Raw genomic sequence first — 17896 nt, forward strand, 5'->3', positions numbered from 1 at the left:
CCACATAACTTACATGTAAGTTGAAATGGACAATTTTCAAATTTACATGTTAGGTGGCTTGGGATTTTTTTGTTGAATGAAACTATTTTCATGCAGGGATGGAAATGATCAATTTTTTCAATGTTAATATACTTGTTGAAATTTTGAAGAGGTTTGGTTTATTCAAGTTTTTCTGTTGTAAGTGAACAAGTTTTACAGTTGAGTTCACAGACATCTACTTATATCCTGTAACTAAGTACTCAGAGTAATGGGAGGTAATTCAATACTGTTTTATAAAGGGAGGTAATTCAATACTGTTTTGTAAAGGGAGGTAATTCAGCAAAAGATAGTCTTTGTTAATTATGTCAAAAATTGAAGTACTGATTTGAAAGAATTTAATTGACGAAAGATTAATTTGAACATGTAGATTTAAATTACTTATAGAGGTATCAAAAAGGAAGTAGCTAAATTGTAAAATTATTTAAGTTTGTTGCTAATATTAATTTGTCAGTAAGTTTTATTGATGGAATTTAATGATTTTTCAATGGTGAAATGATTTTGTGATGAATTATTCTCCAGCTTAATACTGAGATTAATATTTATCCATTTAAGATTGATTCTTTTTAGATTTGTTTCCCCTTCCTGCACCCCTGTATTTCTTAAATGATCGATTCCATTCAGTATTAGGCCAATGTGTATTGTATACCATATGGGCCATTTGTCATACCTTGAATATCGTCTTACATATAGACAAATATTTAAAGTCTAATTTGAATAAACCCCTATCCAAAGTATACAAGGAAAGAAGACTATAGAATTAAAATAGAATAAATCACGTCACCAAATCTGATGATAATTATTGTGGACAAATTTTGACAGGGACAAGTAAATACGTGCATTGCAATTTTTTATCTCAGAGAGGTAGTTTTTGTAACATTATCTCCCTTCGACAAGAGAGACAGTGGGAAATGGGATGTATTAAGTAATAATCTGAAAACTCCTCACACTTTAGGGGAGATTATCTACAAACAGATTACCTGTAGATTAAGGTGGATAACCTGTGGTTTAAGATGGATTACCTGTAAATTAGGGGATAATCTGAAGCAGATTTAAGATTGTTTTATAAGTTTGTGTTGATTGATTAATAAACTTCTAAACTATGTGTGTTTTGTGAATGAGTGTTTTTAAAAGTTTGCACGATTGAAATCTCCTATGATTATATTTTTTAGTGCTGTTTATTCCATTGATAGAAATCTGTGAGGGAAATGCATGGACAAATATTTGTTGAAACTGCAAGAATAAATTAATCCTTATTGGGAAATTGGAGCCCTGGATTCTGTACCACTGATATAAACATAACGCTCAATTTCATAAGTGCTTGAATTAATGGCTACACATATTAATTTTGAAGGAATATTGAATTTTTGCAATTAAACAACGGTGCACTTTATATGCCTTATTGATTTTAAATTCAAGGGAATAAATATTGAAAATTGTTATTGAAATAACAGAATTGCACTACAGTGCTACATTTGAGAAGGTAATTGTATAGTAATATAAGATTGACTTCTTGAGAATTTAAATGTAGCTATTCGATAAACTGATAAAGAACCCAGGGTACCAACGACTATAATTTATCACCGAGTTGTATTGTGACCTTTGGTTTTTTTCTGTGGTGTTGTATCTAAGTGCTGAATAACTCAACGTGATTACGAATATCAAATCTTTACAATTTTAACCTGCAGACGTTGTGTGTAACACTTTGGAGTTTGTGCCGTCTGCTGGATGCTTTTTTGATAATTTCTTTTTTACAAATTTTACACACTAAAATTCTTAGTGTTGTGCCATCTGCTGGAAGATAATTTTTTTTATTTTTAAATGTCTGCCTGTGATGAGTCTGTAAATTCACAAAAGAAGATGAACCCCCTACTGGGTAAGGATTAAAGTTTGTTTGGATCCTGACATATTTGTTTGTCTATTGTTAGCTATTTCTAAGGAGAGGAAAATATTTTGGTGAAGCAGCAATGAATGAATTATTGTATGGATTTTTTCGCTGTTCGTAGCTATTCATCAAATTGAATACCATAGTCTCCTGCTTTTCATGAGTTTAAAGTAATCGAACACAAGTGGAAGACTATTTTATAGTGTCTATATTTAGTATCAAATTGGAACTAAAAGTGCCTTAATTTCACATCGATTATTTGTTTGGAATTTCCTGCAGATTCAATTCAATCTCAAATTCAATCTTCTAAAAGGTCTTAGATGCCCATTCTTTTACTAAGACAAACATTCATCGGAGGTGATTCTGATCATTATCTTATAGAAGCTTGGTTGCTAAGAGACACAGATGCTACAATTATAGCAGAAATAATTAGAGATATTAACCCAAACTAAGCTGTTCTGCATAGAATCTGCAAGACAGGATATTAAGTCGTTACCTTAACGATTTTATACATATGCAAATTAGCTGATGGCCTTCTACGACTTCTAAATTACCATTGATCATATGGTCGATTTTGTCATTCATTGAGATAAGGTAGAATTTCAATTAATTGGTTTCGTCTCATTAAGCCGTCTCTGTTTCGAAAGTCTTGAAAGTATTGGAGATTGATCAATAGCTCGTAAACAATTGCACGATACTTGTATAGAATTTCTGATACTCTTAGTGGCAGACGATAATAGATTTTGATTTCTTGACTTTAATAACAATGCCATTAGTTTAAAGCTTGTCAAATATAAGCAAAAAATTCCAATACCTGAAGTTTACAGTCAATCTAATAAATTCAATGTGGCTTTATATGTGAAATTCTGTCAATATCTAATACAACTAGATAAAATTGATGAAACTTTGTCTTAAGACTTTTTAACCTGTAAATTGTGTCTTTATATTGCATTATTGCGTGACGTTAAAATAATTGTAAGTTCATGATCAATTTACCTTGTTTTGTAATAATCCTAACGACTAACAGGCAAAAAGTGTCATCTTAATCAATAAAGTGCTCAATGCCTGTCAGGAATAAGTGGTAAAGTACAAACATTCTTATGATCAAGATTCATCAAATGGATCCATTTTTGACTTTTTGAGGAGTTTTTATCACAACTGAATTGTCAATAGCTCTGTTGTGTGGTATAATCTCATAATAGAGGATTAAATTTGTTTTAATCCTGATTTGACGAATTTGGAATTTTTGTGGAATTATTGTTTCAAGGAGGATATTTATGCAGTTTGTTTATTGAAGAAAAAATTGTGAATTTTTGAGCTGAAATTCTTCATTGATTGAAATTGGAGAAATATAGGAGATTCTCTGTGATCTTAGAAAATCCATTGAGGAACTTTTATTTGATGTGAAGTGCTGATTTCTTACTGTGATGACAACTGAAAGAGGTATACAAGGATAGAATTGAAGAATATTATATTCTTAATCATTCTGATAAAGGAAAAATTCATTTTTGTCTTTATTAAAAAGTATTGATTTTAAATTGACATTTTATAAAATGTTGCAAATCCAATCTTTTTTTATTTATGAAGAATAGAGGTTTTTTTTAAGAATTACTATAGAAATATTTCTAATGACTTCTTCTTAATGACCATATCTTCAACTTTCCCTTAAAACTCATGAATATGCTGGGGTCCAACTTTACTTTCAAGAGTGGTAGGTCTTGGGTTTTTTTAAGTATTAAATAAGAAGTCCATGTGAGAAAAAGCAAAAGTCTGCATTATGCTATTTTTGTTTTGTCTAAGCAGAAAAGATTTAAAGTTAAGGAGAGCATCACCAAGACATTTGTAATGAGACTTAAAAAAACATATATAATAAAAAGATTTAATAAAAAATACAGTCCAGCCTGCCTTAGTGACCACCTGTTTTAAGCAATAACCTGTCAATATAAACTTTACCTGTGAAGTAAAACCACTTATCTTATATAATATATATATATATATATAATTACTTCGCTTTCAAGTTGAAAATTACTTAAGACTTGTTTTACTATATTATTTCATCTGTTCAAATATATTGTAAAATGAGAATTATTACAATTAATATTCAAAAAAGGATTAAAAAAATAACAAGATAAAAGAGAAATTAAATGGTGATGTAAACATAAAATAATAAATGGCAAGAAAACAAACAAACAAACATCTGAAAGAAGAGAGAAAAAAAACAGAAAATAAGTTCTCATGAAAATAATGTAATAAATTTTCACATATTTATAGGTGGATCCGACGATGAGATCCATCCTTATTTTTGCTTGAAAAGTTTGGAAGATTACATTAAGCCAAAATAAAAAATATCCCAGATTCTCATTCCTTCCCAACCCAATTTTTTCACCTTCCCTAAAAGATTTTATTTTGCTTTTTTTCTGGTTTAGGTCAATTTCTTTCACATCGACAGCATTTTTCCCTTAAATTGATAAAATATAAAAGATAGAATTGCCCACCATGCCTAATTTAGATGTAGGATGAAAATCTAGGAATTTTTTATGATCGCCTTACATAAAAAAATCACTAGAAGTCAGCCCCCTTTTTTAAAATTTTTTTGTCTTTGTGTAAGGGAAATTTTCTTGCCTTTGTGGCAAGGGGCATTTTTTTGCCTTTGTGGCAAGGGGCATATAGTTATGTATTGTTTAGCATGGGCATTTTTTTGGCAATTCTGGCAGTGGCAGGGGCTTATAATTTTACCTTTCCGCTATGGGGATATTACAATATAGTTTTGCTTTTGTGGCAGGGGCGTTTACAAATATGTTCCTATTGCATTACCATGTCTTTATGAGAGTACCATTTAATTCAGAAGTGGAGGTGGTGGTAGCAATTATTTTTGGGATTAGAATATTTATTTTCAATAACATATGGCAAGATAATTTCCTTAACACTGTATGAAGTACCTGAAGTTTATTTTCTAGGAGGTGTAGGTCAAAATATTTATTTCAACTTGTACAGGGCTAGAATCTTTATTTCTCAAAATAATTAGCCCCCCCAAATAAAATGGGTTGTCCAATTGATAAAAGGACAATCAGTGTTTGTAGTAAAATGAAACTTATCTAAACCAATCCCCCTCTTGGACTGTAGGTTATGTTTGGATTAAACAAGTCTGAAACTTGTCTAAACCAATCCTCCTCTTGGACTGTAGATTATGTTTGGATTAAAGAAGTATGAAACTTGTCTAAACCAATCCCCCCTCTTGGACTGTAGATTATGTTTGGATTTAACAAGTCTGAAACTTGTCTAAACCAATCCCCCTCTTGGACTGTAGATTATGTTTGGATTAAAGAAGTATGAAACTTGTCTAAACCAATCCCCCCTCTTGGACTGTAGATTATGTTTGGATTTAACAAGTCTGAAACTTGTCTAAACCAATCCCCCTCTTGGACTGTAGATTATGTTTGGATTAAACAAGTCTTAGGTTTACTCAGTTGCACAATACATTCAAATTGACTCAAATTGATTGAAAACTAATCTGGTTTAGACAGGTTTTCTGTATATTTGGGGTTCAGTTTAGTGAGTTATTCTGTATGATTTTTGCCCAAGTTATAATTTAATGTCATTTTATCCAACTTTAAAGACCTCAATTTAAAAATGATTAGTACTAATATTCTCTTGTATTGGACTTATTTAGTCAATACCTCTATTGAAACGGTTGTCTGCGGTGATTTGAAAATAACAACTGATTTAGAAATTAAATATCGGCTGTCATTGTGATCTACAGTCTGAATTTCAATATTTAATTCAAGTGCAAGTCAGAAACATGCAATGGGTCACAGAAGTTTCAAATATCGTATTCATCTCCATAACAAATAAAAAAAATCTACTTTAATATTCCCCGCTGGATTTACTTGCTATGTAACCTATTTATGATACATTATTTAATTGACCTCCTTTAATTAAAGAACTACCCCCCTTTTTACAGCAGAACAAAATGCAGTATAATGTGAAAGTACTATTTTTTTGTGGGGTACCAATTTTCATGGATTTCATGGGTAAGGTAAACCATGAAATTTGATTCTAAACAAAAAGGATTATTTACATTAAATTGTATGACAGTATCATCAAAACTAAGAATTCAGGAATTCATGGACTTGTGCTTTTCCCCAAAAACCTCAAAAATTGATACCCACAAATATATAAATACTTTCACACTATTACACACATATTGCCTGCAGCTGAAAGTGGTATACTAAATGACCAGACAAAGGAAGAATATTGCACGAGACAAAGTTGAGGGTGATATTCTTTTCTAATTGTTTAGATCTATTACACCACCCTCAGGCAGTATGTGTTATATCATACTGAATATCACTAAGTTCCGTCATGTTAGATAAATTTTTTAAAGATCTAAAGTACAATTCTTTAATAGAAGCTGGTGGAATTATCTCACTCCTCTTTCCACAATTGTTGTGTCTTCTTTGCATTGTTATTTACCAAAGTCACTGATAATTTCTTAGTGTACATTCTTTTCCACGTTTCACAGTAGTGTTAAAAAAGTGTCTGTGTCATAATTTCTGTCCTTCGTGGGTCAGAAAATGCATGAAATTCTGTAAAATTTGATACTTGAAACAGGAAAGCATGATGGTAAATGCATTAAAATGAGGGGTCAACTCTCATTGCAGAGATGAATAGAACATCCAAAATATAGGTTTTTGCAGTTTTTTGGGTACTTTCCCAGATAATGGATTTCATTAATTTTCATATCTTGATATGATAAGGAAAAAAGTCACTGACAGTGGTAGACTCCGAGGGGAGGTAGATAGGATGTGCATCCCCCTCCCCCCCCCCAAAAAAAAAAAAAAAAAAAAAAATCCCATCTGACCTGAAACATTGAAAATGGCCCTAACTGGTGATTTTTAAATTTAAACAAATAAAAAGCTGAAATTTTAAAGGGATGGCCTGTTTAAAGAAATCTGTAAATGCTCATTACAATATTAATTAAATATACCTCTCTATATGGAAATACAACACTGTTATATTTAATGAATAAATCAAATATTTTTTTTAGTCTATGGCTTCTCTAAGGATAGTTCATACTAAATCAGTTTAAAGATATGAATACATTGTAAATTTCATGTTTATTTGGCCCCATGCAGTGACATTAAAGGTCACTGAGGTCAACATTTTTAAATTGCAGAGCAATTTTTTGGTTCAATGCAAGTTAGAGTTAGATTTGCCATGAGACTTGAAGTTGATTTCATCCTTTTTATTAGCAACTGACAGACAGACTAAGTGAAAAATATAGGTCACAGCATCCTTGGTGTGGGGTCGTAAAACACATTTTTATTATTAAGTTGTTTAATGAGTCTATATAATGAAATATATAATTATTCATTCCAATCTGTCAGCTCTTAGTAGATAATCCACATTGAACATCCTATCAGAATATATTTTATTTTAATGTCATTTACAGAGTTATCTCTCTTAATTTTGAATTTTACAGTACATTATATATATTTTTTATCTCCTAAGAACAAGGGTTATATGAAAAGCCACATGTTAATTTCTGTTTACTATAACATTTTACACAAAATATCAAAAATAAAAATATGTAGACTCTCCAACCGTGAGACTTATTTTGCATGATTCTTAGCTGGAGAACTACTAAATTAGCAAATTGGTCATTTTTCATGGATATTGTGAAAAAAGGTAAATTTTTGCATTTTTTGATTGGTATATATACATGTATGTGTCTTTTTCACATTTTCATCCCTAAAAAATCGCTCTACATGCAATTTCCAGGAGAGATTCGTAAAGTTTCAAAATGGGGTTATAGAGGGGTTTAAAAAAAGAGGTGGGTTCCAGGCTAACTGCCACTTGCCAATTTTACACAAAATTAACATAACTTTCTCACAATAAAAAGGGGAGGGGGTTCAACCCACAAAATCCACACTTTCCTCTAGATCCACAACTTTACTTTGAGGAAGAAAAAAGAACTGCACTATTATCATTGACAGCTATTGTTTGTGTAGAATAGTTGTAGACAATAAAGTTTTTGAATTATTAAGTCCATTGGGTCCAATACTGCCTAAGTTGAATAATAGTTTAAAGGCAGATACCAGTCAGTTGTACATGTATTTAGGGTTTAGTTTAAACAGGTCTGAATCATCTGTACATCAGAAAGCTTGGAATTTCAGTGAGGGATTCATGGGGTTCCGCGTTTTTTTGGGTAAATTTTGGTAATTCCCTGCATTATGTGGACAAAATATAGCAAATAATTGCCTGGAATGCCCATTTATCTTCAGCCCCCTTTTTAAATTCCTGGACTCCCTCCCCTTGAATTTGTACTCTTTTATTTCTAGTTATCGATCTTCGTCATTTTTGTAAATTTCTTTATAAACTTCCATTTATTTTACCCACCTTACCCAGAATTTAGTTATTAAATTCTTTTTGTGCTGGGAATAAAAAGATTTTTGAACAATACTCTTTATTAAACTTTACTTTTGTTGAATTTCTCATAAGATATTGATTTGTTAGTGTTGCTATTTGTAGGTTGAAAAATAGTAACAATCCAGATTCCAGGGGTCTGTGTAAGGGGAATATTTCCATTTTTTTAATTGTGGAGGTGTAAGGGGAATATTTCCATTTTTTTAATTGCGGGGGGCAGTGTAAGGTGAATGTTCTGTATTTTTTTTTTAATTATTAACTAAAATTTGATTATTTTTATTTTTAATTTGTCTGGAGGAGGGGGCAGTGTAATGTGATTACTACAGTAAAACCTGTCTGAACCCTTACTAAGCTGGATACCTGTCTAAACATACATCTTCTGAAGTCCCTCTACATCTATTTCAACAGGCATAAATCAAACACCTGCCTTAACCAAACACAGCCTCAAATGTGTTCAGTTTAGTCAGGTCTCATTACGGTGTATCCATCCACACCATGAGAAATGATTTGTTCACTGTGTCATAGTTTTCCTTTCCTCTTTAATCTACCCTGGACTTTACTCTTTATGAGCAACTCAGCAAGTGTTACTTGAAAAGCACCTGGTCCATGCTCCCAGTTTTTAGTGGAGTCCAAGTTTCTCATTTGGTTTTGTTTCTATGTATGCATTATGTTGGTTATTTCATGTTCTTCATTGTAAATGTCTGTTTTCCCTGTCTGGTCTTTATCTCTGGATTGCATTCTTTTGATTTCCACTAGAACCTTGGTTCCCTTGATTACTCTTTCACTGTATAAGCTTTTCCTAAAGTTTCAAAAACAACATCTTCATGAATCTTATAAAATATGATTCAATGCTGTGAAAGTACTAAAATTCATGGATACCAATTTTCGTTGATAAAGGAAGGAACAGAAGTTCATGGATTCTTGAATTCGTGGATTGGAGTTTTTCAGTATACACATCCATGGAAGTCTCCTTTCTGTTGGGAGCCAACTTTTGTTGTTTGGCCTACCCACGAAAAACCATGAAAATTGGAACCCCACCAAGCATAGTACTTTCACAGTAATTCTCGTGAACTCTTTATTCATATATAAAAACTATATGTACTTGTAAAATACTTTGTCATCTTCCTAAATCACTCGTTCCTGTTTAAAGACTTGGTATTTATTACCCCTATCTTCAGATGTTCAATATTGTTTTTTCAATCAATTCAAGATTTATACCCTATCTGTTTGTTTTGTGTACATAATGTCTTAAAGGACAAACGATCGCTGTTAGGGAGAATTTGCTTGTTGTTATGTACGACAGTGGATTGTAATGGGACTATCATAGCTTTTAAATCTTTTGTGAATTGTGAGATATTGAGTGGAGTGATTAAAACGGGATTTGTTAAGAGATATGGAAAGCCTTGTAGGATTGAAAAGAACAAAAATATCAAATAAGGGCTGGGAGGGGGGTTGTGAGTGGGGGTTAATGTCAGGATGATTTATTATGAATCTTGTACATCTAGTTTAGAAAGAGCATCTTGTACACATGTGCATTTTGTAATGAAATTTTGAATAATGAGCATGGGGGAGATTGTGGAGGTTCAAGACATCAGCATAATTCATATATTTTTAGAGCAATTCTAGATCATCTGCCCTTAAAGTAAGAGTACCAGTACTTGTATATGTTTTGCTATAGTAAGATTTATCACTGGTTTTTAGATGTGTTTACTTCTACAGATTTTCCGTATTTACTATGGATTTTGACTGCAAATTATGCTCTACGGATTGTGAATACCTCCATAGTACCTTTGATAAAATTTCACAAAGTTCAGGATTTTACGGATCATTTCCATAGAGTCCGGTGAAAAATACGGATTGTCACCAAGTAGTATAAACAGATCAGGGTTTTCCTGTAACAAACCATGCTTCAATTTATAGAGAGAGATAGTCATTGTTTTCATTGAACAGAAATTACATTTTGTGGAAATTTATTCTTGAGGAGGGAGCAGTGTTAGGTGATAAGTGTATCCAGATGAATGTGATTAATCACCTATCATTGTTCTGTTTTGTTTACTGCTGTATTATGAAGATAGTTTGTTTTGGTTTTCTTGCCATATGAATGAAGATGAAATGCATGATGAATTTAAAAAGTCTCTCTCAATAATTTACTTAAAATAAAGCTTTGAAAAAAATCTTATTATGCATAAATATTGAACATGAGTTGCAATTCTTTATTTAGATTAATTAAAAAGTTGACCTCAATCATTCTTCAGACTATCAATACCCTTTGCTAAATATTGTCTAAAATTATTTCTAATTTAGACATTTTTAAATTTTGGATTTTAAAGTCCAAATGGGTTTGGTTTAGATGGGTTTCATTGCATATCATAAATAAGTACTTGTACTTGTATAAACTATTTTTTACAATGACACATACATAAGATGATATACAAATTTATAGCTATTTATTCCAAAAAACAATTAATTTTCATTCTTTTTCTTGTAACATATTTCGAAGGTCCAGTGAACTGCCACTAGACTAGTAATCCACCAATTTGCTTATTATTTTCATTGCATAAGATATTTACAAGTTTTTAAAAGGCTAGGTATAACAGAACAAAAGAATGACTTATGAATTATGAATAAAATCTTCTACCATGATAGTTGTACAATTGAAAATCTTTTATATTCATAAATAGGATATTTAAGTAAAGGTTCGAACTGATAATAATAACTTGACATAATATATAATTCCTTAACATTCCTGTACAATTATTCCTGTCAATAAAACTTATCTTTTGAAATTCTGATTGATTGAATTTCTTTTCAATCATTTAAGTGGTGTTTTTCAATGTAGCTGTTTGATTTCATTTGAAGTGGCATTTTATCACATTGGAGATTTCCTCTATTGTAGCATTATACAAAGTGCTCTCAGGTGCCTGAAGAAACAAAAAATATTGCACTTTGTAAACTTTTGAATCAAAGACTTTTTTTGTGGATTATTTACTTATACACATTGACTGAGAACTTTTCCTATTTGGAATTAATCTGCTGTGCTCTTCAAGGTTGCAAACTGTGAAACGAACAATCTTACAGAATTTGAAACGTTCTTCAAATTGACAATTCGTAGCTTGGATTTAAAATAAGCACAATGTTTCCTGTTGAAGTATATTTCTCAGTGTTTTGAACATATATTGGAAAACATTTAACCTGACCTTGACCTACAAAAAGGCCACAACCTCACTGAACCATAATGGCTGTTCAGCTAGTACAGTACATGGACTTGAGACAAGCCATTGATATCAATCCACCGAGCTACCACATCATTAAAATTCAGGTAAGCCAATGGAATTTGTCAATATTGAAAAGGGGTGGAGTCTTATGCTGAACTGACCAATAAGAGTATCATATGGGTGTGTCCTCCATGACAAATAATTATCAAAATTCAAATAAGCCAATGGAATTTGTCAATATTGAAAAAAAGGCAGTCAGATGTTGAACAGACAAAATAGTATCATATGGATGTGTCCTTGTATGGCAATCCATTTTTCAAGGTCAGGTAAAGCAAATGAACATTTATGAGGTTTGGGTTTTCAGAAGAACTGACCAATTTAAGTTTCATGTGGCCATTCATTAACAATATGTGATTTGGAATCAGGTAAGCTAGTGGGATTTGTTAATATTAAAAAGTGCATGTTCTGCAGTAGAACTGACCAATGATAGTTTCATATGGGTGTGTCTCTCTAAAAGAAGTTGAGCAATGGTAAAGGGAGGATATACTGTGAAAGTACCATTGTTCGTGGGGTACCAATTTTCATGGTTTTCTTGGGTAGGCCAAACCCTTAAATTTGGTTACCAACGAAAAGGAAATTTCCATCGATATGTTAACTGAAAACCTCAAAACCATGAATTCAAGAATCCACTAACTTGTGTTTCATCCCTAATCTATGAAAATTGGTATCCATGAATTAAATTCCTAACACAGTATACCGAACGGGATGTCTGTCGTTCCATCCATATGTACTCCTTACCTTCCATTTTTTCATTCTCCCCTTCATTACACATGGAGGACCCACCTCTTATCCATTATAGTCGATGGGTTTGGAGGGTCCTCCGTTCACCCCCCCACCCCCTCCCCCCCTCACTGTCTCATGTTGGAGATTCTTTCTGTTGACACTGTCTCATCTGGGAGATTCTCCCTATTGAGACTGCTTCATGTAGGATATTCTCCATGTTGACATTGTTTCATGTGGGAGATTCAAAACGGTCTCAGCCATAGGCCTTCTTCAGTAATATGGCCAAAACGATTTTCCAAAAGTTGAACAAGCCAACTTACTACTGAAATCCCTAATGAATTTTGAAACAACATTAATATTGTGAAGGGGAATTTGTGTTGGTGTCAATATATTTTTTTTTCAACATTACCCTAAACACATTAAGGACCTAGTGTAAGGGACATAACTCTTGAAAGTAGTGATATGTTTGTATCATATTCAATTTCATATAAGTCTATCAGCCTTTCATATGAACCAGAATGAAATCAGTCCAAATTACATTTAATGCTTACCAGAGGTTGATGTAAAATGGTGAATACCAGCGTTCCAATGATTTGCAAGAGTTGTGTCCTCTACCTTAGGTCTACCTTCTTTAAAAATATTGGGAGTTGATAAGATGAAAAAAGGAGAAATAACATACAAATTAACATGCTTGTATTCTTTATAAAACATTATTTAATGCAACGCTTGGCATTTTTTCTTGTGGTGAATTAACAGCTGAACAAGAGTAACTGTCTTTTACATGAACAAGAGAAACTGTCTTTTACATAGTGCAACAGGAGAGAATGATTTGATTCACAAAATTATACATGTACTCCACGACCAAGGATCGAACCCTGGATTGCTTGGTGACAAACCAGCCACAAACCGATTTGGCCAAAGAATTAATTCTTCAGCCAAGTCATTTAACTGCCTCTTTAGATCTTACTACAGGTAGACCATCCTGCCACATCAGTCCCTATCCAGGTAGACCATCCTGCCACATCAGTCCCTATCCAGGTAGACCATCCTGCCACATCAGTCCCTATCCAGGTAGACCATCCTGTCACATCAGTCCCTATCCAGGTAGACCATCCTGTCACATCAGTCCCTATCCAGGTAGACCATCCTGCCACATCAGTCCATATCCAGATAGACCATCCTGCCACATCAGTCCATATCCAGGTAGACCATCCTGCCACATCAGTCCCTATCAGGGTAGACCATCCTGCCACATCAGTCCCTATCAGAACTGCCTGTTTAGATCTTACTACAGGTAGACCATCCTACCACATCAGTCCCTATCCAGGTAGACCATCCTGCCACATCAGTCCCTATCAGAACTGCCTGTTTAGATCTTACTACAGGTAGACCATCCTGCCACATCAGTCCCTATCCAGGTAGACCATCCTCCCACATCAGTCCCTATCAGAACTGCCTGTTTAGATCTTACTACAGGTAGACCATCCTGCCACATCAGTCCCTATCCAGGTAGACCATCCTGCCACATCAGTCCCTATCCAGGTAGACCATCCTGCCACATCAGTCCCTATCCAGGTAGACATTCCTGCCACATCAGTCCCTATCCAGATAGACCATCCTGCCACATCAGTCCCTATCCAGGTAGACCATCCTGCCACATCAGTCCCTATCAGAACTGCCTGTTTAGATCTTACTACAGGTAGACCATCCTCCCACATCAGTCCCTATCCAGGTAGACCATCCTGCCACATCAGTCCCTATCAGAACTGCCTGTTTAGATCTTACTACAGGTAGACCATCCTGCCACATCAGTCCCTATCCAGGTAGACCATCCTGCCACATCAGTCCCTATCAGAACTGCCTGTTTAGATCTTACTACAGGTAGACCATCCTGCCACATCAGTCCCTATCCAGGTAGACCATCCTCCCACATCAGTCCCTATCCAGGTAGACCATCCTGCCACATCAGTCCCTATCAGAACTGCCTGTTTAGATCTTACTACAGGTAGACCATCCTGCCACATCAGTCCCTATCAGACCCTGGTACCACAAAAGTTGAATAAATGTCTAGGGATATTCTTAACTTCAATGGTAACTCAAATCAAAGTCTTAGAAATTGATGATGTCACAAACAGTTAGGAATTTTCTCAGACTGAAGTAATTTTTCAAGTTTTGTGGTGCTGGGGCCTGCCCAGAGTTTCATAAACAAAATCTCAAGTTGTGATTTTCCTGAAATTGTTGAGTTTTTTCCTCATTTCTTCAATTTAATTTCAAGTGATCTGATTGTTTAAAATTTTGGTTAAGTAAGGTTTAAGTAAACTCTTAGCTTGAGAATTTTTAAGAAACTGGATTTTTATATTTTGTATTTTACACAAGTGAAACAGTACAGACTGAATGAAATTTCTCTCATGAGTGGAAGAAATCTCAAACTTCTCTTATGAGTGGAAGAAATCTCAGATTTTTAATAGAAATGGTTGAGTCCATTTCTTCAGAAATAATGTTGCATTTTATTATCAGTGAGAATGCCTTCTTCATTTTCCATGTTAAATTGTGATATTACCTTGCAAAATTACAAATTGCCTGTGACATCACGAAGCAAGGTCATGTGACCTCACCTTACACTGGTTGTCTCAAAAAACATCCATTTACAGAAATTTCAACTTTGATTTTCACTTGCTTCCGTTTTTGAGTAAGTGAGAAAAAATTTTGAATGAATGTGTGAGTGAATGTATGTTTGAGTGAATGAATGTGTGAGTGAATGTATGTTTGAGTGAATGAATGTGTGAGGTGAATGTATGTTTGAGTGAATGTATGTTTGAGTAAATGAATGTGTGAGGTGAATGTATGTTTGAGTGAATGAATGTGTGAGTGAATGTATGTTTGAGTGAATGAATGTGTGAGTGAATGTTTCTTTTATCATGTATGTTTTATTTTGTTTAAGATTTTTTATTTTTTAATTGTTCTACAATTTTACTTAAGTAATCAATTTTGGTTTTTTTTAATTTTCTGATGTTTACATACTATGGAATTTAAATTTTTTTTTTTTGTTATTTAATTGTGAAAAGTGTTCAGCTTCATTTAATGTCAAATGTACTTATTTAGGACCAAATTTTTGAAACGGAGAAAAAAATCCAGACAGCCGAGCAAGCTGCTCAAATAGCTGTAGAAGAGGCAGACAGCCTCCGACACGACTTGATAGAATTACAACTCCGAGTAGGTTACCTTCCCTTGGATCTCAATGCATTTCTGGCTTTTTATTTCTTCATTAATAAAAATCTTTTGTATAGCAATACTATGATCAGATCTGTAGTTTTTTTTATATTTTTGCTGTGTGACAAAAGAAGAGTACCTTTAATCCTAAAAAGAACCCTAAAAAAAGCCATTACAAAATATAGGTGTTGACAATACCATTTCATTGTTAGCTTTTAGTCATGTGAAAATTTTTGTTCCGAAATTTTAATTTTCACATGGTTTTGTCAATTGAAAAAAATAACCAAAAAACAAACTTTTTTAAAACCCTCTTTCAGGACAGAAATAGTAACCTGCTATAAGTAAAGTAAAGATCAATATACATCAATTTTTTCATGGATAAATACACATTTTTATTTTTGAATGTCAGAGAATGCATGGTGATCCATTCTACTCTTGCAGTTATCTCCCTTAATATTAATTCACTGAATTGCCTCCCTTGAAATATTAAGATATTGTGCTTATCTGTATTAATATGGTTTTTATGCCTAACAGATGTAATGTGTTTTTTGACTAATTATTTAATTGTATAGACAATGCAGATTTTTACATGTATTAATTAACACATTTATATATACACGTTTTTATGCTAAGTATCTACTTGCCCTATTACTAGAAATGAAAAAACCTGTTTAAATGCCAAGTAATGTTTCAACTGATAACAAGCATATTAGAAATTGGTAATTGCATTATTGGTTCAAACTAATTCTGTGTAAAATATCAGAAAGCTACTAGTTTGGAACTCAATTTTGTAATTTTTTTACAACTTTAAATGTGCCATGCTTCTCCATCATTCCTTGGGACTATCAGAAACAGCAAATCATGCATTTATGTCTTTCCACTAAGGAGAGTGAGTCTCCATTTAGAAGAGGGATCCTCCATTCATTATAGGGGGTCTTCTATCAAAAAAGGGAGTGTCCATTTCAAATGGATCACCTTTCAAAAGAGGAAGTCACCATCCATGAGAGGGCGTCTCCATTCAAAAGAGGGATTCTTAGTCCTAAAGAGGGAATATCCATCCTAAAAAAGGAGTCTCAATTCAATAGAAAGGATGTTAATTACAACTCGTAGTTTTAGATTTTGTGACATTATTAAGGAATTTTAGACTTACTATTTTTATGCAACATGACCTCTGAATTCTCTGAGTAAATATTTCAAGGAATTGACTTCAGTGTTTTTAGACAGACCACTAAAATAGGCATTCCACAAAAATGGTGTTTCTTTCTGATTTCTTCCTTTCAGAGTAATGGGCCTTATTAATGATCATTATAAGTTGCACACAAATCTCATCTATTGGCCTTTATAGCTAGGAAAAGTGAAACATTTCTTGTTCATTTTTGCACTTAAACTACTAATACAATGTATATTTCTTAAAGTTATGATTATTTATATTTGTTCTACATTGCATTTCTTGGTTCAAACAATTCAAATCTTTTTCTTAAAAGCTTAGAAATATTGGAAAACGACTTTAGATTTTTTTCAGTTTTCAAACTGTTCAAAGGGGAACAACTCCATCTTATCAATACTTTTTTCAAAATTCCTGTAATACTGTAGTTCCTCTTGATTTTTAGGCTGCATCTGCCGACACAAGAACTTCAGAATTTATTGAGGGAGAAGATGATCCTTCCAGGCTTAGCTCTCAGCAGGTTAGTGAATTCCTAGCTTGTATATTAAGAAAAGGGGGTTGGGTTTGGTGACAATTATCAAGTGAGTGCATGTCTAGGTTGTATATTGAGCAAAAGGAAGAAAATGTGGTTGCAATGATGACATTCATATTATTAAGGTCATACCTAGCTTCTATATTTTTGAAGTATTATTCTTTATAAAAAATCAGACACTAGGTGATTCATGCATGTCAAAAACCCACCGAATTCAGTTTTATTTCTTGTTTAGAAACAGATGTAGACCACATAACAAGTCTTAGTTTTTCATTTGGTTGTTGCACTTTTGAGAATAAAAATATTTTGCAAGAGTTATTGGTGTGATTTGGTTAATTTTAGTGGGAGATGAATGTATTATTTTCTCACAAATACAGATCTGAATACTGAAAGGGTTAAAGTTATGTAAAATTCTAGCATATGGAGACTGAGAAAGCATCATTTCTTTGGAGCTTTTTTGTACATCATGAATCACTTAACCATTGGCATTGTCTGAATTTTATATAAACTGGTACTTAAAAGACCATTCAAATGTTTATGGACAACTTAGAGTAAACATGGGGTGATGATGTATTCAGGTACAGTCAAACCTCGGTAGCTCGAACTCCAAGGGACCATTGAAATGTGTCGAGTTATCGGGAGTT

The 17896-nt window shown here is 33.1% G+C and overlaps 1 protein-coding gene across 1 annotated transcript in view; it reads left to right on the forward strand.

Annotated features, from left to right (window-relative positions):
- The window catches only part of LOC148596482 (uncharacterized), a 141474-nt gene that overhangs the window by 62486 nt on the left and 61092 nt on the right, over positions 1–17896 (forward strand). Inside the window, exons 14-15 of the mRNA XM_088563120.1 lie at positions 15448–15558; positions 17166–17240. Coding sequence (XP_088419246.1) covers positions 15448–15558; positions 17166–17240 — 186 coding nt within the window. The remainder of the gene's footprint in view (positions 1–15447; positions 15559–17165; positions 17241–17896) is intronic.

The sequence above is a fragment of the Perna viridis genome, chromosome 15, assembly GCF_037379345.1.
Source record: "Perna viridis isolate PV_CMFRI_1.1 ecotype Kerala chromosome 15, ASM3737934v1, whole genome shotgun sequence".
Taxonomy (NCBI): Eukaryota; Metazoa; Mollusca; class Bivalvia; order Mytilida; family Mytilidae; genus Perna; species Perna viridis.